Source organism: Mercurialis annua, linkage group LG8 (genome assembly GCF_937616625.2).
Source record: "Mercurialis annua linkage group LG8, ddMerAnnu1.2, whole genome shotgun sequence".
NCBI lineage: Eukaryota > Viridiplantae > Streptophyta > Magnoliopsida > Malpighiales > Euphorbiaceae > Mercurialis > Mercurialis annua.
In genome coordinates this window covers 32,040,532-32,062,868 of record NC_065577.1, presented here as the reverse complement: position 1 = coordinate 32,062,868, position 22,337 = coordinate 32,040,532, and the positions used below count along the sequence as shown (strand labels likewise).

Sequence of the window (22,337 nt, the reverse complement as noted above, 5' to 3'; positions counted from 1 at the left end):
AATAATTCTACGGGGTATTACATTCACCACCGTCTTTCACAAAAAAAATCAGTTAACTAACGATCGGTTAAATAGCAACAAAATAAATTTCATCACAACAAATCTGCCACTTCCGGCGACGACAACCAGTTAACTAACGATTTTATTAATAATATATTCAAAAAAATTATTACAAAGTTATCCAATAGTAACCATTAGTTACCCAACACCCAAAAACATTACAATTCTTATAAGCATTTCTTCAAACACCTAGAGTGCAGGCTGAACATTGATTCTATCTACACGTCCACAACAATCTACCACCATCCTCCACAATGAACCCAACAAAACTCAAGAACCAGCCACAATAAAGAACAGAACAATCCCAACCGGAAACCAAATCGGGTTCGAGATAACGATCAATCTCTATGGTGTTACCTCACATGGATAACGATTCTGAAATTGATGTTGATATTATCGAGTTGAATACCTTGAACTCGCGGGTTTACCTTATCAGCAGATCCGATCCACGCTTAAAGATATCAGACGGTTGTTTAGGAAGGAGAGCGGCATTCAAGGTGGTTGCTTCTGTGGTTGCCGCTTGACTGCTCCAGCGATGGCGGAGGGCTGCCGTTGAATCGGACTTATGACGATTTCTGCTCTGTCAGCAATGTATGGCGGCACGGCACTAGTTTTTCTCTTCAGCGGATCCGAGGAAGAAGAAGAAATGGAGAATAATGTTAAGATCGTATTTGTCAAAGCATAAAAATAAAATAAAAAAGAAGAAGGAAACGTAATTCTCTAAAATGAAGCTAAGCAACGTATGTGTCTAATGATTTTGGGTTAAGCCCGTGTTTTGTCTAATTAACTCAAAATTAATTAGGATGAGGTAGTAATTTTCATAAATTATTCAATAAAAAAATTTGGGCCTGCTGTAATTTGAAGCCTGCATTTACATAAAATACAGGATAAAACATTGATTCGTTGCTTATTTTGTTTAAAAAAAGGCCCAATGATGGCCCTTTAAAATTAGAAAATAAAATAAAGAGCTTCTTCTTCTCCAGAAGGCAAACAACCTTCTTCTTCATGCGCTGAAGTCAGTCCCTCGAGGCGGTCATGGCTGGCTTTCGCAAGAACAGCGGCGGTCCTCCGGACTTCCGGCGGCAGCCCGAGCTCAAGCCTACCCGAGCCCAAGGCTAGATCCGCCCCTGCATGCATCATACAATTTTCTTCAAATTTATAGAATAATTTTTTTATTATTTGTTGATTTTACTTATATTATATTTCGTATAAAATTGTGGACATGTGTTAAGAGAATCAAAATATTATAACAAAATGTAATATGTACTAACTTTTTATACAAAATTTTTTAAATTGAATTTATACGCTAATAATATTAATAATATGGACTCCTTTAAATATTTTATAATAATAAATTATATGAAAAAATAAATAATGTGGGCTCCTATAAACTAGCTAATAATAACATACTATTAAAGACTAAATTATGACATGATAATTTCTTTTTATAAATATGTAATAATAAATGTTATTTAATAGTAAGTGGCATTGACAATTGAGAAAATCAAATAGGTAAGTAAATAGTTTTTTTCTTTTTGCAAGGATGTCCTTGTAGAATTTTTGAACAAAGGATCATTTCACCCCCTCAACTTGGCACGAAATATCAAATAAGTCCAAATTCGTGAAACCGGATCAATTCAACCTACAATTTAGCAAAACCGGATCAACTGAACCCATAATTTGGTAAAACCGGATCAATTTCACCCTTCTGACAAAAAAGAGAGAGTGAGACTAACTAATTAAAAAATTCAATCCTAATTAACTCTAAATTATCATAATTAACATTAACTAAAACCCTAAACAAACCTAATTAATTAAATCACTAATTAATTAACATTAGGAACTTTTTCTGCCCTTTTTTCTTAATTAACCTAATTAGACCTAGCTAACTAATCTCCATTTAGACTAATTTAACATTAACATTTACTTTTCCAGATTCTTCTTCTTCGTTAATTTCTTTCTGCCATCACCGCCTGCTATCTTCTTCTTCTTCGTTAATTTCTTTCTGCCATCACCGCCTTCCATCACCGCCTGCCATCTTCTTCTCCATCCATCGCCGCCTTCGGTCTCAAACTGGTGATGGCGGCAGATAGTTGCCGGCTGTTGTTCCTATTCGTTGAAGGTGAAGGCAACGAAAACTTCGTCGAGGATGATTGGTGTGGTGGAGATGAGGTGGCGAGTGAGTGACATTGATAAGTAGTTCGTTTTGTTTTATGGGTATTGAAATAGCTGTAATTTTGATTTCAATTCTTTGATTGTAGAATAACAGATCTTGAATTTATTTGGCGTAATGTGCATCTAATTATAGTTTAGTATGTTTCTTAATTTTATATTTGGTTTGATCGTCGGTTGTTGCCTGTTTCTGATGATTTACTGTAGTTGATCTGTAGGCGGCAGAGGGTGGAGGAAGAAGGCGGTAGGTGCTAGGTCGTAGAGGAAGAAGGCTTCGGTCTGATTAAAAATCATTAAGCATTAAACTAGAAATTAAAAATAATAGTGAGTACTATTTTAAACATTTGTCCTTCAAAACCGGAAAGTGTGTTACACTCTTTGAGGGAGGGTGCGATTTGTTCGATTTTGCCAAGTTGCGGGTCTGTTTGATCCAAAACCGTTCAAAATGACTTATTTGATATTTCATGCCAAATTGAGGGGGTGAATTGAGAAAATCAAATAGGTAAGTAAATAGTTTTTTCTTTTTGAAAGGATGTCCCTATAGAATTTTTTTATTGCAAAAATTGCATTTTGGCCAAACTGTGTTCATAAATTTTCGGGCCGAATGGATTTTCCACTTTTTTTAAAAAGCGAACAACATGTTGTTCTATTAGAAAAATATTTTGAACCCCTTGAATATAATTTCTGATTTCGCCTCTGTGCTCGATTATTCAAAGCTGCCAGAGACTGCCCCGAAACAGCAAATGAAGCAGCCCCTAAAGCTGGACCAGCCATATGCAGGATAATAAACTCTCTGGGTCACTAAGGTTACCTTGAATTACAAAATAATCACTAAACTTCATTTTGTTACAAAACAGTCACTGAACTATGCCTTTTGTTACAAAGGGGTGTCACTCATATAAAACGCAATATTTTTGCTTACGTGGCAAGCCAAAATTACAAAAAGGGACATAGTTCAGTGACCTTTTTGTAATAAAAAGTATAATTCAATGACTTTTTTGTAATTCATGAAAAGTTAAGTGTTCTTTTATTAACAATATTAGCTTGAAAACGGTGCGTTTTATATGAGTGACACCCCTTTGTAACAAAAGGTATAGTTTAGTGACCATTTTGTAACAAACTGAAGTTTAGTGATCATTTTGTAATTTGAGGTAACCCTAGTGACCTAGGGAGTTTAATATCCGCCATATGCAGCTCATCCAAACCTGCAGCTGTTCGGACCCAATCTGCAGCAGCAGCTATTAGAAAGTAGATTGAAGAAGAATAATGTTTTCATTAATTCATCAATGAATTCAGTACATAGCTTATATAAGCTGATTTACATATAACGGCTATATTGACAGCTGTTTTATCTAACTTACTTAAGCTACCTAACTGACTAATCCAACTAACAACTAACTGCTTTTTATTTAATTAACAGAAGAGTCATTTCTCTTTTGCTAATATTACAATCTGATCCTTATACTTTAACATCCCCCCTCAAGCAAGAGTGTATACATTGTGTAGACCCAGCTTGCTGATAAAAGAAATGAAAGCAGAAGAAGGCAATGGCTTGGTGAAGAAATCTGCCAATTGCTGAGCTGATGCAATAGGTAGCAGATGAATCAAACCTGCTTGTATCTGTTGTCTCACAATATGACAATCAATATCTATGTGCTTTGTCCTTTCAAGAAAAACAGGATTGTGTGCTAAGTAACAAGCTGCTTGATTATCACAGTAAACCATTGCAGGAGTGTTTTGTTCAATGCCTAAATCTTTCAGAAGATAGCTCAACCACTGGATTTCACAAGTTGTGTTAGCTAGAGCCCTATATTCAGCTTCTGAACTAGATTTAGAAACTGTTGCCTGCTTTTTAGTTTTCAATGAAACTAATGCATCACCAAAGAAAACACAGAAACCTGTAACTGACCTCCTTGTATCAGGACATGAACCCCAGTCTGAATCAGAAAACGCCTTTATTTTGAGATTGTTAGATGCTGGAAAAAGAAGACCCTGACCTGGTGACTTCTTTAAATATCTTAAGACTTTAGATATTGCTGCATAATGATTCTTAGTTGGAGCATCTAGATATTGAGATAATTGCTGTACCACAAAAGCAATATCAGGCCTTGTACTACATAAATAGATTAGCTTTCCTACTAACCTTCTATATGCTGTAATATCTTCATGAGGTGGACTATCATCCTTTGTTAATTTAGTATCTGAAACCATTGGTGTTGAAGTTGGCTTTGACTCAAGAAAACCAGTCTCTGTCAAAAGATCCATTGTGTACTTCCTTTGACACAAATTAATTCCCTGCTTGGATCTTGAAACTTCCAGTCCTAGAAAAAACTTTAAGTTTCCCAAATCTTTAATCTTGAACTCTTGATCAAGATAATTTTTTACACTGTTAATCTGTTTGATGTCATTTCCAGCCAGAATGACATCATCCACATAAACTAACAAAGCTGTGAATGAGTCATTCTGTCTTCTTGTGAATAAAGAAAAATCTGATGTAGCTTGAGTATATCCTTGTGAAATTAAAGCATTGGTAAGCTTAACATTCCACTGTCTGCTTGCTTGCTTTAGTCCATATAATGACTTTGTAAGCTTGCAGACTGTATTTGGTGGACAAGACAACCCAGGTGGAACTTGCATGTACACCTCTTCATGCAATTCTCCATGCAAAAAAGCATTGTTGATGTCCAGCTGCTATATAAACCAATCCTTGGAAGCTGCTATAGTTAATAATACACGAATAGTAGACATTTTAGCTACAAGGGAAAAAGTCTCTAAGTAATCTATCCCATTCTGTTGTGTATATCCTTTAGCTACTAATCTAGTCTTATGTCTTTCAATTGTTCCATCACTTTTATACTTAGTTTTAAACACCCATTTGCATCCTATTGGTACTTTTCCTAGAGGTAACTGAGTTAAAAACCAAGTACTATTAAGCTGCAATGCATCCAATTCTTTCTGCATTGCTTCCTTCCAACAATCTGACTGAATTGTTTCATTATATGTCTTTGGTTCTTTACTAGATTCTAACTGGACTGCAAATGTCTTATGACTATCACTAAGATGCTCATAAGAAAAGACTTTTGCTATAGTATGTGGAGATGTTCTAATTCTAGGACCTGTGACTATGTTAGTTTTAGGTAACGTACAGACATAATCTTTTAAAAATAAAGGTTTAACACTAGTCCTAGATGACCTTCTAAATGGCAATTCAGTACTAACATTTCTAATAACATCAACAGAAACAGGATTAACAGTATTAACATCAGAATTTTCAATAACATGATCAACTGGATTAACAACAGTCTCATTTAAATTTTCAATATTATCTGAATTTCTTGAATCCAGTAAATCATCTTTTAAATGATCAGTAACATTAGGCAAGACAATTTGAACTGGAGAGTCTTGAACTATTTTTAAATCTTCATAAGGAAACATATGCTCATAAAACCTCACATTCCTAGATATAAAAACTTGTTTATCTTTAATATCATACAATCTGAATCCTTTAGTATTAGAGGGATAACCTAAAAACACACACTGTGTAGCTCTAGGTGTAAATTTGTGTCTATTAACAGGTAATGTGGAAGCACATGCTAAACATCCAAAAACTTTTAAATTATCAAATACAGGTGCTTTATTATATAAGATCTCATATGGTGTTTTGTTGTCAATAACAGGTGAAGGAATTTGATTTATTAGATAAACAGCATGCATCACACAATCAGACCAAAAACAAATAGGAATAGAGGACTGAAATTTTAAAGCCCTTGCCACATTAAGTATATGCTGATGCTTTCTTTCTACAATAGAGTTTTGTTCAGGTGTATATACACAAGTAGTCTGATGAACAATCCCTTTTGAACTATAAAAAACAGGCATATGGAATTCTAAACCATTATCAGACCTAAAACATTTGATCTTTTTATCAAACTGTGTTTCCACAAAATTATAAAAATTATGTATAATCATTCTTGCATCAGATTTTGCTTTTAAAAGAAATAACCAAGTGAATCTACTTTTATCATCAACAATTGATAAAAAATACTTATGGCCATAAAAAGATTGAGTCCTAGCTGGCCCCCATATGCCAATATGCAAAATATCAAAACAATTATCAACATTGCTTTTGCTTAATGAAAAAGGTAATTTCTTTTGTTTAGCTAAGTGACAAACTTTACGATGTATATCAATAGGAACTTGAATAGATGAATCAAGAGTTTGTAAAGATTGTAATCTGGAATGTGCTAAATGACCTAATCTATAATGCCATAAAGAATGTACATCAACAGAATTTTTCAAACAAGAATTCACAGAAGGACAAATAGGAACAGAATTATGAAACTGAGATTTATCAAGATGATAAAGACCCTGAACTTGCTTAGCTAATCCAATCATCTTCCATCTGATAACATCCTATATTATACAAAGTTTCTTGTGAAGAATTAAACAATAATCATATTCACTAGTCAACTTGGTTGTAGAAATAAGATTAAAAGAGAAATCAGGAACAAACAAAACATTATGCAATATTAAATCATTACTAAACTTAACTATTCCTATATGTGTAACAGAAATTTTTGAACAATTTGGCAAAGTTACAAAGATTCCAGAGACAGTTTTATAAGATGTGAATGCATCTAATGAACATGCTATATGGTCTGTTGCACCTGAATCTATAATCCAGGTAGCATTAACATGTTTTTTAACATATGAACAACCCACAAAACTTTTAAAATAAGAAGTAGTTAGAAAATGTGTACCTGTATCTGCTGATTCGGCAACAAAATTAGTTGAAACATGATTAGCTCTTGGAGAAGAAGCAGAATTATTGTTCTGAATTAAAGCCATAAGCTGAGTATACTGCTCTTGAGTTATTGAAGATACAGGAACATTAGCATGCTGATTCTGATTATTAGTATCACCCTTTTGTTCAACCATTGGTTCATTAACCATGTAAACCTGATTCTGATTGTAACTTGTTTCCTGATTATAAAATGTACCCTGATCTTGAATGTAAGAACAACCTTGTTCATCATCTATTACTACCTCTCCCACTTGATTTACATAAGACTGAGGTCTATATCTTGGCTTAAAACCAGGTGGATAACCATGTTTTTTGAAACATATATCCACTGAATGTCCAGACACACCACAGAAACTGCACATTGGCTTCCAATTGTTTGGTGCAGTATAAAATCTCTTTTGTCCCCCCTGTGGACGAAAACCATTTCCAGAAAAATTTCCTATTGGTGACTGAGGCCTAGGTGGTCTATATGAATTGTTATAATTCCTTTGAAAACCATTATTAGATTGTGCTGCAAAAACAGAAGGTTCTATAGTTTGTGTAACAGCAGCTGATAAACCTATTTGTCTCTCATGTTGCAAAGCTAAAGAAAAAGCTTTATTGATCTTTGGTAAAGGATCTATCATCAAAATCTGTGACCTAGTAACAGCATAACCTTCATTTAATCCTTTTAGAAACCTAATAACATAGTCCCCTTCTTGGAAATCTTTAACTTTCTTTAAAGCCTCACAGTGACATTGAGGAACACATGAACAAATAGGCACAGCTCTCAAGTTTAAGTACTCATCCCATAATATTATTAACTGTGTAAAATAATCTGTAACAGACAAATTATTCTGTTTAAAAGCATAAATCTCTTCCTGTAAATCTAAAATTCTCAAAGCATCTCCTTGTGAAAATCTATCAGACAAATCTTTCCACACATCAACTGCATTATCAATCCAAAGAATGCTTTGAGCAATAGACGAAGATAAAGAATGTAAAAGCCAAGAGAGTACCATTGTGTTGCAACGCTCCCATACTGGATAAATTTGATCTTCTCTGGATGGTACAGGTATACTGCCATCAACAAACTTTAGTTTGTTCTTTGAAAGTAATGACATTCTCATGGAACGAGACCAGGAATGGTAATTTTGTCCATTGAGTGAAGGAGAAACAAGAATCAAAGAAGGATTCTCATTTGGATGTAAGTAAAACGGACTAGCAGGATTCTCAGAACCTAAATTTGGAACTGACATTATCAAGAATTGAACAAGACTTCAAAGAAAAAACTGTGAATTGAAAAATTAGGGTTATAAAGATTTCAGGGATTGAATATGTGATCGATTAATCAAGAAATTGATTGTGTAATTTGTTTTTAAAGATCAAGAAGATAACATATGAAAGATTAGATGATTGAATTGAAAAAGAAACTTAACAGTAATCAATTGAAGAAAAAGACGAACAGTAAGCTTTAATTTTCAGATGAACTTGATTTAATTGAGAAGAAGATTGAATTTCAATTTCAGAGTAGATGCTCTGATACCATATTAGAAAGTAGATTGAAGAAGAATAATGTTTTCATTAATTCATCAATGAATTCAGTACATAGCTTATATAAGCTGATTTACATATAACGGCTATATTGACAGCTGTTTTATCTAACTTACTTAAGCTACCTAACTGACTAATCCAACTAACAACTAACTGCTTTTTATTTAATTAACAGAAGAGTCATTTCTCTTTTGCTAATATTACAATCTGATCCTTATACTTTAACAGCAGCTACACCGGAAATAGTATTTTGCAGCAGAAGCATTGTATTGGATCGATTAAAATGATCAAAAATGAATTATTTGACCACGAGCCATAAAGTTAGGAACATGAGTAACCCGAATACTTCTCTAAAAATTGTCGGTAAGGAAATGGGTACCTTGTGTGCGACCCTTAATGAGTGCTCACACTATTCACTATTAAGGCTCAAACTATTCACTTATATTATTGTGCATCCATATGTACTTGGCTTTTCAGTTCGGTTCGTTCGGTTTTGAAAGTAAAAAGAATTCGGTTCACTTTTCGGTGCATACTAAGATCAAAAGAATTAAACAAAATCAAACTAAATATATCAAACAAGTCGGGTCTGCTAGGTTTCAAAAATTTAAGAGTAATAACTTTAACTTGATTCGGTTCGTTTCGATTTCATTGATCTGCATGCACATTCCGAGGAGAAAGTTAACTTGTCAATTTCTGAACCTCAACAATGATCTCTTACATATATTTTGTTGATTTATGTAAACAACAAATGACGATGCATGAGTCCAAATTATGCGGTTCAAATAATTGGCAGGCCATGCAGATCAAAATTATTGCAGAAAACCAATTTAAAATTGTCGGTAATTCCTTGTTCTATATTATTGATGGTGGAGTTAGTGTTCATAGTCCACTCCAAAAATTATAAATCATTTACCCATGTGTAACAGTTCACCTTGTCTCCAAAAAAAATTCCCCATGTGAAACACCTGAAATCCAAACACATTTTAAGAAAATTAAACTATGTAGATTACTAAACTTTTTTCAAATTATAGAAGGCTAAATGTCGTAAAAAGGCCAAACATCTCAAAAAAGTTTCACAAAAGTCCTGACCTTTCAGTTTTGTCGATTTTGGCCAAAAATTGATTATTTGCTTTCACAAAAGTCATGACCTTTCAATTTTATCGATTTTGGCCAAAAATGGATTATTTGGTTTCACAAAAGTCCCGACCTTTCAATATATGTGCATGCCACGTAGGCGCCACATAAGCAAATTAAAAGCAAATTGAGAGTTGGCCACAATTGAAACCAAATAATCAGTTTTTGGTCAAAATCGACAAAATTAAAAGGTCGGAACTTTTGTGAAACTTTTATTAAAAGGTTTGGCCTCTTTACGACATTTGACCATTATAGAAAGGTCACTAAACCATTTTTTTTTACAAAATGATCACTAAACTATACCTTTTGTTATAAAAATATTTATGTTGTCACGAACACTAAACTTTTCGTGAATTATAATAATGTCATTGGGTTATACCTTTTTATTACAAAAAGGCTACTAAAACTATGTTCCTTTTTATAACTTTGGCTTGCCACGTAAGCAAAAATGTGCGTTTTTGCGTGAAAACGGTACGTTTTATCGGGGTGTACCCTTTTGTAATAAAAGGTATGATTCAGTGACCATTTTGTAAGAAAAGTTTGTCTAATGACCTTTCTGTAATTTGAGAAATGTTTGATGACCTACATACTTAATATCCCACATTTTAGATATCTATATATATTTAGGATGTTTGTGCAAGACTCATCAAGTCACTGTAATAAACTAAGGCATGGCAGGCAGATTAAGGTTTATGTTGGTCGTTTTGATTTTATTGTTTGCTGTTGTATCTGTTTGTGGTATACCATCAAAGAAGAAAATTTCTTGGGGCAGAATCAAGAAGATCAACAAGAAAGGGCCTTATATCGGTCTCATTACGGTGTATCCGCCCGAAGAGAAGGCTTTCTTTTCAACCGGAGCGTTCAAATCGGATTCTAGATACCCGTTTTTGGATCTATCAGGTTAGGACTTCAAGTTCAACTACATTGTCATGCTTACTGTTATTTGTTTTGGTTTTGAAAGTAATGACTGTCTGAACTTGCAGGACGAAGATTCCGAGTTGGAAGAATCTATGACAGGAAAGTTATCTATGTTAGATGTGGGATTGGATTGGTAATAATTTCTTAGCTTTCATAGTCACTAACTCAGAGTTGATTGTTAAGTTCTTAGACTTTTTGTGGTTGTTGGCCGAAAATTCTTTGAATCCTACGTTTCGTTTCTGTTCTAGAAATCCTTCTGAAACTTCGGAATTTTATATTTATAACTCATTCATATAAAAAATGTCTTTGGAAACTCGAGATCTTCGAGTGCTAGAAACGCCTTTAGTACTAATCTACGTAGGGCTATACAAAAATTTTATAACTCAACTCAAACTGAAATTTATAGTTTAACTATAAATCAATGAATTATTAGATTCATATAATCCAAGTAAAGTATAGCTCAGTTTATTGTGGGTTACATGATATAAGAAATGCACGTAAGTTTTGGATGGTTTGCATTTTTTAAATGAGTTCCTTTCGCTGCTACTTTGGAGGAAGCATATGGATAAATTATAAGTCAATCCCTCATATATATTTTTTTAGTAAAACCATTTCTAGAAATAGACTTATAATATTTTTTTCTTTATTATGATTATTATTCTGTTATTATTTAGTTTAATTTTTAATTGTCTAATACATTCTTATGATTATGATTATTGTACTTATTTTATTTTAACTTTTAATTTTCTATAATTTTCTCTTGTAAATACTTAATAAATATTTAATAACCTTTTTCAAAAACAAAAAATATAATATTCTTAAATATTTGTTTAATTTTTTTGACACGTTTATGTAAAGTTTAGGTTCATTTTAATCCAAAAGTCATGAACTTCATGATCTCACTTTTTTTTATCCGAAATTTATTAGAAACTAAATTCAAATAAAAAATTTAAATTTTCACTTTTAATAGCACGGATCATAACATGGAGTTTTAAGTAAAAGGTTACATAAATTCTAATTATAAATTACAATTTTTTATTTTAATTATGGATGACATCATCAATGATCTTTAATTTAAGCAGTACCCCTACCTGTATCTAATTTGTTAAAGCCTATGTTGCATGGAATGAAATGTTGAAACATGAAAACGCTGAAATGATAAACAGTATTTTTATAGGAATATGTTACAGAAGCATTTTTGAAAATCGAAACATAGGACTCGATAAATTTTCGTTCCAGACAGGTTATAAGTCCTCTATTTTATGACATGCCTATGTAATCGCTCATCGAAAAATGTTGCCGTTGGCTCAAACAGGTGAATGCTGGTGCAGCAACACAACAAATGCTGGATCTGTTCGACATAACTGGAATAATTCATTTCGGCATTGCTGGAAACATGAATAATTCTATGTCTATCGGAGATGTATCCATTCCGAAACAATTTGCTAATACCGGACTCTGGGATTGGCTAGTATGAATTCTTAACTCATTTCTCTTGAAAGTGTGGATTTGTTATCTTGAAACCAACTATTTTAATTGGCAGAACCAAAATGGAATAGTGGACTACCCTAAAAATGTTGCTGAAATGAAGATTGGAGGCTACAATGTTCCACAAGGTGATGCCACCAATCTGCTGGGGAAAATCGGGTTCCGACATGAGCAATTCTTTTCGGAGGGTAATGCTGCAGCACGTCTGTTTTGGGCAGAAGTAAGCCAGGATTGGCTTCAGCTTGCTGCCAGTTTGGAGGTTAAGCCTGAGATCTACAAGTTAAACTAAACTTTCTATTCATTCACGTCCAAATCAATTCATTTTAACCGAATCAGAATGAACTTTAGTCTAAGTCTGACATTCCTTTGATTTCCGTAAAGCTTACAAGAATAATTCTTCAGGGAATGGAACTGGAGAAGTGTGTTAACTCGAGTTTGTGCCTTCCGAAAAAGCCGAAGTTAGTAGCTGGACTCAAGGGATCAACCTCCAACAGTTTTCTAGACAATGCAGCTTATAGAGATTTCCTTTCCCAAACTTTTGAGGTTTCAACAACTGATATGGAGAGTTCTGCAGTAGTAATGGTAATCATCCCTTCTTTATTAATTTACAATCATTAGTTACTATCGATATAGCATGGAAACGGAAAATGTCAAAACGAAAAATAGAAAAACGACATTTTTTTATAAGAATTAGGTTATAAACATAGAGTTTCAGAAGCATTTTTAAAGAATGAAAGAGAACATCATAGGCTACTATAATGACAGACATAAATTTCTTATTTTACTGCTGTTTTTGTTGCAGACATGCTTGTCAAATGGTTTTCGAGTGATTGTAATCCGAGGAATGTCTGACTTAGCAGGAAGTCAATCAGGAGAGAATCCAATTCATACATTTGGTTCACTTGCTGCTCTTAATACTGTTAAAGTTGTTCTTCAATTTATCAAAAATATTCCGTTAGATGTTTTCGCATCCTAAATCTTTGAAGTAGTATTCCATCACAGAATGTTGCTGTAAAATGCTACAGAAACTTCAACTTTTGAGTTTCTTGGAGAATGGAACTACTATGATGATTGAATAACAAATCAAGAACATTGTTGCTTGTCATTTAGATTATAAATTTTCATTTTTCAAATAGAAATTTATTTGCTTTACTGAAGCTAGTTAACTGACTGAGAATCTACAATCAGGGTATTTTTTAAAGCTTCAACTTTTCTTTTCCAAATCATGTCGATGTTTGAATAAAATGGCTGAATGCTTTATCTTTATAGATCTTTCTCCTTAAATGATACTCAGTGTACAACCTAAATGAAGCAAGAAATAACATACAACTAATACAAAAATCATGATCGGGATAGCAGACCCAAAGCTATGTAACTTGAGTGTGGGTCTTTTGTCGAAATAGAATGTTCTCACTTTTTACTTTTTTATCGTTAATGTTAAAAAAATTCAATACGGACCGAATCTTTCTAACTTTTGACAATGATATACTATTGTTTACACCGGCCCAGGAAATTACTGGGTAGAACTTCATATGGGCTTATTAGGGATCCAGGCCCAACGAAAAGCCTTTTTATTATTGCTTTTTCTGTTTTATAGGAATTTGTAACTCATTAGGAGTGATTTTCTATTAAGAGTTTTAGTCTTAGTTGGATTAGGAGTCTTGAGTATGAGGAGCTATAAATAGCTCAGAGATTCATTATTTTTGTATCAACAAATCAATCAATCAAAAACCAAGCCCAGTGCTTTTTATCTCGCAATCTCCGGATTGTTTTAATTTAGGAGTAGTTTTCGGTATTAATCTCGCCTGAGTTCATAACTCTCAGATTATTACTCTTTAGATCACGTGGTTAAGTGTTTTTAACCAAACAAGCCCTGCGAATATCTACATAGGTTCGTTAAAGTATCAAACCTCAAACCGATCCCGATTATAAATTCAAAGATTCGAGTCCGGAATATTTCCAGGCGAACAACTATATGGTACGAAAGATAACTTAACTAGATACAAATAATGCAAGAATTCTGATATATTATGCCATTAATATCCCCCTCAAGTTGATGTTGGATGATTAAGATATATCAATTTGTCAACCATAAATTGATGATGATCTCGGGGAAGGGCCTTTGTGAACACTGCAGCTGTTTGAAAACCAACGTCAATGTGAGGAAGTGTAATAAGAAGAGTGTCATATGTAACACGAATAGAATGGTATTTTACTTTTTTTTAATCAAAGATGGTAATCGACTCTTTAGAGTCTCAGTTGTTAGTTGTTAGTTACGGAGGCGTGGTTCGAACCCACAACCTCTTGATGCACTTAGAGACGCCTTAGCCATCCAAACTAGGCCCACATTTGTATTTTACTTCAATGTGTTTCATACGTTCATGAAATACTGAATCAGCAACAATTTTAGATGGTACCAGTATTATCCGCTTGAAGCGGAGTGAGCTCAATTTGAGAAAATCCAAGTTCCAATAGGCCTCAACGACAAACAATTTCCGAACATGCAGAAGACATAGCGCAATATTCACACTCGGTTGAAGATTTAGATATTCCATCTTGTTTCTTCAAAATACAAGACTCGCTGAGGAACATGCATCAACCAGTAATAGAACATCAAGTATCAAAACAATCAGCCCAGTTTGCATCACTATATGAAACTAAACAGATAGGAATACCCACGGGCCACGGGAAAGAAAAGACCTTGACTATAAATTCCTTAAAAATAGCAAATAATACGACGAACAACAATGAAATGGAGGTGCGTATGTGTTTACATAAATTGACTAACTTGTTGGACAAAGAATGAAATATTTACCCGACTAATTGTCAAAAACATTATGTTCCCCCCCAAGCGTCAGTACAAAAAAGGAACAGAGAAAAAATCACCATCGTCCCAACGATATTTGACATTTGCTTTCTAAGGGAGTATAAACCAAGCGACCCTCTAGTAAACACTACAAGAAATACTAGAATTAGCAGCAAATATTTTTGTTGCTAATAGTGCTAAAGATGTTCCTATTAACATATAGCAATAAAAAAAATTGTGGCATGTTGCTGCTAATAAAACGTTGTCTTAAGTAATTGGTAAAAAAAATTGATGTAAAATGCTGCAATAACTTAACTAATGGCAGCAACTTTCAGAATTTTAGCTGCAAAATATTTTCTAGCAACAAAAACAAAATTAGCTACAAGATTATCGTTACCAAATACATGATTTATTATAGTGAGACCAGCCAAATAAATAAGACCTTGGATATATTAACATTGGTGTAAGAAGATACAGGCCGAAGTAGAATGCACTTCAAGACTTAAAAAATATTGCGAAAAACCTAAATCTTTCATGTGAAAGTGTCACGGTCCGATTTCCACCCTGAAACTCGAGTCTAGACCGGCGCTAGGGAATGGGAATGATTGTTCCGAAACCCGTAGCAAGCCTAGGAAAAACAGTAAAAACTTTTCGCGTTTTGAAAACTTAAAAGGTTTCAATCTCTTTCCGCAAGTATTTGAAAATCTTTAAATAAACATGCAATCAAAACCATGCGAATGCATTCCTGGACTCAGGGTAGTACGCGTACACAACACGTATCTTAAATTAACCCTGTCCAGAACAATGTCAATGGTGTGAATCAGTTAACGCATCAAGTAACCGGTTAAAGCATTTCATACAAACATAAAACTTTTATCAAAACCAGATATCTTTATAAACAACGAGCAAAAGATCTTTTTTGTGTAAAACATGCTTCTATCCTAAAACGTTAATACTAACAGTTGTTTCACATCAGAGTTAAAACATTTACAAATGAACTACTGTGCGATGATAGAACTACTCTACAGCTCTAGAGTGACCTTTATATAATCACAACTTCCGGAGAAAGAACTGGAAGTCTTGTCACGTCATAATATTATTTACCTGTGAAAGGGGAATCAACGGGGTCAAAAATGAGTGAATTCACATAGATACTTAAGCATATTAATAAAAGCGGAAATCGCATGTAAACATACTTTATGCAGCCAAATAACCGATCCAGATGAAACCCTACGAGAAACCCTGTTTGTTTAACTATAGTTAACACTATAGCTTATACTCACTTTCTTAACACAAGATGAATTGTGAACTCACATTGTCACAACCATCTTAACTTTGTGTAGGGTTTCCAGGCCGTAAATTGAATTATTGATGCCACTGGACTACTTGTTAGGTCTAGGCCGCTTTGCAAGCATCTGGCCATAGGACCCAACTATCATGCAAGAAGATGTAATAATTTATTAATAACGGTGATCACATAGTCCTATTGTTGCTCAATTGATAGCACGTTCCAATGGATTTATATTGGTTTCAAATCGACTCTATGCAATGCAATTTCAATCACATTTTGAGTTATAAACGTTTTGGCATTAATATTCAAAAGTAAATATGCGAACTCACAAAACCGTTATCCACAAAAACGTTTTCGGTCACCCTCTACTCTCCTGGTTCGGTAGCTCGCTGGCTCGTCGGATCTAGTTAGAAAACAATTGTTAAAACACAATTGAAATAAAAATTCTAACTCTGAAGAGTAGACTATAGACATTACTTGAAATATATCGTATATAGTCTATTCTCGATCTCGATATCAACGTATAGTCCTCTAATACACTTTGATTAATAGATAAATTAATTAAACATCTCTATGTTTTAATTAATAAATTATCCTTAATTGTCCAAGTCCTTTTCAGTCAATTAGATGTCCTGGTTAAGGTTTAATCATTTGCGGTTCGACGAACACACGCGTCGAAAGTTAGGGAAAAATGCCTCGAAAACATTCCCCCATCAAACTGTGGCAGTACATTCATTAGGGGTGTCAAAATGGATTGGCGGGTCGTGTTCGTGTCGTGTCGACCCACTCTAGTGACACGATAAGAGTCAACACGAACACGACCCATTTAACTAATCGTGTCAAAACCTTCAACCCTAACACAACACGAATTTTAAACGAGTGACACGACACGACACGATTAACACGTTAAAATAAATAAATAACCCGAATACGACTAACACGATTCAAACAACACGACTAACACTACCCATTTAAAATACAAAAATTTAAAAACATATAAAATTAACTTTTACATTCAGAAATATCAATCTAATCTCATATTATAATCCAAATTCAAATAACTTAAAATCTAAAACAACATTCATAATTCTTAAATGAAATAAAACGCAAATCATTCACCATAAACTAATCTATTTTTACAGAAATCAACAACTTTTTACATATAATTTATTAAACTAATTTACATATTGAAGGAATTTTAAGATGAAAATGTTGCTGCAATTTCCAAGCTTTAAGTTGATGCTATTGTCACCAGAAACCGACGCTGTTCTTGCCAAAAACGCCGCTGCCGCTATCTCTAGAAGCTGTCGCTGATGCTATCGTCGGAAAATGCTACTCTCACTGTCCTCATAAAACGTCGCGGCCGTCACTTGAAAAAATCATCGCTGCCTCCATGAATAAGCAAATTTTGATGTCTTTAATATATTCAAATCATAGAGGATAAGAGATGAGAAGGAAAGTTGTTTACTCTACAATAAGGGTTTGGTCATTATTGAGGGAAAATAAACGATAGAAAGAGAAAAGAATAATAATTAGGGTTTGATTTGAGTTAACAGGTGTATATATACTAAATGTAAATGACATGTATAACCCTCTATATTTATGTTATTACATTTGTTTTAGTATGTAAACGGGTTGATAAATGGGTTAGACGGGTTCGCGAGTCAACCCGTGACACGGCCCATTTATTTCGTGTCATAAAAGGGTTGACACGTTTTTGACACGAACCCGTTAAGCCTCAACCCGGGTTCGTCAAATTTACGTGTTAGGCGAATCGTGTTATCGTGTTATGACCCATTTTGAAACTCCTAACATTCATGCAACCCCGTGCACGTTCGTGCTGCCTCATGCACGTTCGTGCTGCCTGGTGCACGTTCGTGCACCTCAGTTGGTGCACGTTCATGCACCATTGCTGGTGCACAGCCCCGGAAAATGCGATTTCCCAGGCTTTTTGACGTGCTTAAACGACAAGTTTTGATCCTAAACACCAATTCACACACCATACGATTCAATTCCGCTATCGGAACGTAAAATCAATACGTATACGTTCAATTCGATACGGTAACCATTATATATTCAAATATAATCCAATTTCTATAGAACTGAATTCAAAATAATGGTTACTACTTTGATTATAAATGGATTACCGAAGAAATTCGAGTTAGAAACGAGAAATCGGATCGAATCCGTCGAATCATCAATATGATCTCAAAACATGTATTAGCATGACTACACAAGTAGAAAAATGTAATATTTTACTTTACCCTAACTGATAAGTGGAGCAATCAAAACGTAAAACACTGATATTGCTAACAAAAAAACCTCAATTCATCATAGTAGATAAAATCACATTGCTTGGGTGACCCAAGCGTTTATGCTAAATGACACCCTTATTCTAAAAAATAACAGAAGTTAAAGACAAAATTCTATGAATAGTAAATTGCAATGACAATAAACCTGTCACGGCCCGATTCTCGGCGTCGAGACCGGCTCTAGGAAATGGGAGTGGTTGCTCCGAAACCCGTAGAAAGCCTTAAAAATAAATTAAAAATCACATAAAAAATTTCGCGGAATTCAAATCATTTTCGAACATTTTAAAATCGCAGTTTAAAACGTTCTGATTAAAATTACCAATTAAAACATGCACATAATTTTCTCTTTAATTATTGCATTTTAATTTCAAAACCATTTCTCTATGGTTTATAATGCATCTCATTATGCATACCACCTTACTATGGTAATTACTGCATTTCACTATGCATGCCATTTCTCTAATGGACTTAACTGCATTTCACTATGCAGATGCGTTCATCGCATTTTATTCAAGTGCAGTCGCTCGGACTTACGCACAGCATTCCCATATTACATAATATCAGAGTTTAAGCGTTATAATAAAATATAAAGCATAAATAAGTCCAACGACTACTAAGGTATCACCGTTCATTTATTCTAGCTACTGCAACTCTAGACACAAAGGAAAGTCATTCTCACTTTGTTCAAGTTAGGAATTTCCGGAACAAGAAATTGGAAATCCACACGTCAAACTATTCGCCTGTAAAAATATTAAATTCAACGGGGTCAGTTATAAAAACTGGTGAATGCGTACAACATGGACTAATAAACATTAATATGAAAGCAATGCATTCCAGATTACCGATTCATATGAAACCCTAAACCATGATTCATGTTCCTATATGCTTTCAACACAGCAAACATAAATATTCCATTTTTTTTCCATTCCATTCGGGTTAACCTTTTATTTTTCTTTGGCCGTATTTATTTTCTCTTTTTGTACTTTTAGCCAGTCAAATCCGATTACTCTTATTTTACGTATTTGAAAGTCTCAGACTCTTCTTACAATACAACGGATTTCGGCAGTACATAAATACTGTCGCCAATTTCACTTTTTTAATAAAAGGTTCAACCTCTCAGATCTCGGCAGTTTCGCTAACTGCCTTTGGTCGTCTATATTCCGTTGCCTCTGAAGATCTGTTTCCATATGTCTAGGCCGTCGCCTGACTTCCAGACCGTCGTCCAGATTTCCACATACCATTTTCACATGCAAACACATTCTAAATGCAATACCGGTGATCACACAGCACTATTGCCGCCCAATAGTAAGCATGTTTCAATGAATCTAAATCGGTTTCAAAACTATGTATAATAGTTCATTCGATTTAAATTCAAAATAAAATAAAGCATTTGCAAATCATGTAAAGCAGTTCGCAATATTTTTAATACTAATATTTAGCAGTATAAGTTGTAAACACACTCACAGTACTCGCTTATTCCAAATTTAAAAATATCACCCGTCGAATATTCAAAACCTTTGCTCGCCGGTTTCCGCGACAAAACTCGCTGGATCTAATTTAGAGATTAAAACATTAATAAATGTAATAACTCTAAATTCTAGGATATACTCTAGACCGACTCAACCATATAACCACATAATCACAAACCAAATTTGATTCCGACTATCTCTTTCCGCGTCATCGTATTTCTATACGATACACCACGTAGTTTATTTATTTCAATAAATAAACATAGAATTATAATTCCATTATAATTCTAACACACATTCAATTCACATAATTTTCTAAAAATACACTTTTAGAAAATACCAACAAACATATCACAATTCAAAATTATCCAAAAATATTTTTCCGTAAAATATTTTTGACCTGGGGCTCGCCCCCCCCCCCCCCCCCCCCATTTTCTGCCAAAAACATTTCGGCACTAACTGCTGCCAAATGAGTTTAGGACTGAGCCAACATGATCTATCCCCTCTACTCACACTCCGGTTACCGTATTCCGGTGGTTTTGGCCGGAAAACTCAAAAACGCTAAAAACGCTTAAAAATTCATTTTAAGCCATTTTCACACCGAAATTCACCAAAATCATTTTCAAATACATTTTTTATTTTTATCTTGTAAAAACAACAGCCCATAATTTTTAAAATAATATTTTCCATTATTTTAACCATTAAAACCGAAATAATGATTAATAACCAAAACCGATTATTAATCCTTCAAAGCACTACACAAAAATCATTTAAATTCCACAAATAATTATCAAACATATTTCATAAAAAATTTCATAAATAGTTTCTGCTCAGAATTTAAAATGACAGTTTTACCCTTTTTCATCAAATTTTAGCCGAATAGAGTTATTAAAAATTAAACCCGATTATTAAACCGCTAAAAATTAACCATCAACCATTTAATTAACATCAACCACAAAGGTAACTCATCCATAAATAAAATTATTTCCAGAAATTAAAAATCCTTTTATTTACCCTTTTTAAGCGATTTTTAAGCTTTAAAACAATTAAAAATCGAAACTCAAATAATTAAATTAACACCCGAAATGTTTAACATTTTTAATCCACAAAAATTTCACTTTAAAGCATATATAAATCTCAACATATAGATCAGCCCAGAAAATTAAAATAAATTATTTAATTTTCACGGAAAAATTATTTAAAACCGAAACCCATTAAACTAGCAATTAAAACCAACTAATTATCCATCAAACATTACATATAAACTATCCTATGCATGTTTCTAACACTTAACCAACATCAGCAACTAAAAACGAAGATTTGAGCTTGAAATTATACCTCAAACGAACATGCAAATACACATACACGATCTACGCAATATTCCCGACAATTTTCGTGAAGAAATTTTTGAGAGAAAATGAAAGTATAAAACTTGGTGTTTGTGGTTATGGTGTATTCGGCGTCCACAAGAAAATGAAGAAGACAATGCATTGCTTGGGCACCAAGCTTATGTAGAGAAATATCTAGATATTAAATCATGTTTCAATTATTTACAAGTTTGCCATTATGGCATTCTTGTAAATAATTCGAACTCTAGGGGCAAAATAATTTAACTTTCTCAAACACTCAAAAACATTAAATCATATCATATGGGCTGAGTTAAAATATTTTTGGGCCTTTAAAAATATTTAAAATAATTATTTTTACGGTTTTTAGTGAAAAATCACAAAATTCACTTTTAACACGTAAAATTGCCAAAAAATCACATTTAAGGCAAACACATAACAAATCACATTTTCGAGGTCCTAATCAATTAAAATCGAACACACACGAAAATAAACACTAATAATTCTACGGGGTATTACATTCACCCCTCCTTATAAGAAATTCGTCCTCGAATTTCAACACAAACTATTACCTTGAGCAAACAAGTGGGGATATCGTTTCCGTATATCCGCCTCTGTTTCCCACGTACATTCCTCAATTGTACGGCTCCTCCAGAGCACTTTAACCATAGGTATCTCCTTACTACGGAGTTTCCTAATCTGGGTATCGACAATTTCTACAGGTTCTTCCTCATAAGATAGCTCCTCGTCTATCTCAACCTCCTAAGGTTGAATAAGTCTATGAGGGTCAGGAATATACTTCCTAAGCATCGACACGTGAAACACTGGATGTACCTGCGACATCTCAGACGGTAATGCTAACTTATAAGCTACCGCTCCTATTCGCTCAATAATCTCATAAGGTCCTGCATATCTCGGCGCTAGCTTTCCTTTCTTTCCAAATCGGATTACACCTTTCATAGGTGATATTTTAAGAAACACAAAATCTCCGACTTTAAATTCTA

General features: G+C 33.8%; 1 protein-coding gene and 1 long non-coding RNA gene across 2 annotated transcripts; one reads left to right on the top strand and one right to left on the bottom strand.

The window, feature by feature from the left end:
• Window positions 1-10,334: 10,334 nt before the first annotated feature.
• Window positions 10,335-13,214, top strand: LOC130014647 (bark storage protein A-like). The gene is made up of 6 exons (XM_056104225.1): window positions 10,335-10,603; window positions 10,687-10,754; window positions 11,937-12,092; window positions 12,165-12,368; window positions 12,512-12,691; window positions 12,912-13,214. Exons 1-6 carry the CDS (start codon window positions 10,375-10,377, stop codon window positions 13,083-13,085), a joined length of 1,011 nt encoding a protein of 336 aa, XP_055960200.1. The 5' UTR covers window positions 10,335-10,374; the 3' UTR covers window positions 13,086-13,214.
• Window positions 13,215-18,998: 5,784 nt separating this feature from the next.
• LOC130014930 (uncharacterized) lies at window positions 18,999-21,440 on the bottom strand. The gene is made up of 3 exons (XR_008789737.1): window positions 21,326-21,440; window positions 19,983-20,070; window positions 18,999-19,258 (listed from the first exon to the last, which is right to left on the bottom strand). It is a non-coding gene; the product is annotated as an uncharacterized LOC130014930 (long non-coding RNA).
• Between the last annotated feature and the right edge of the window lie 897 nt (window positions 21,441-22,337).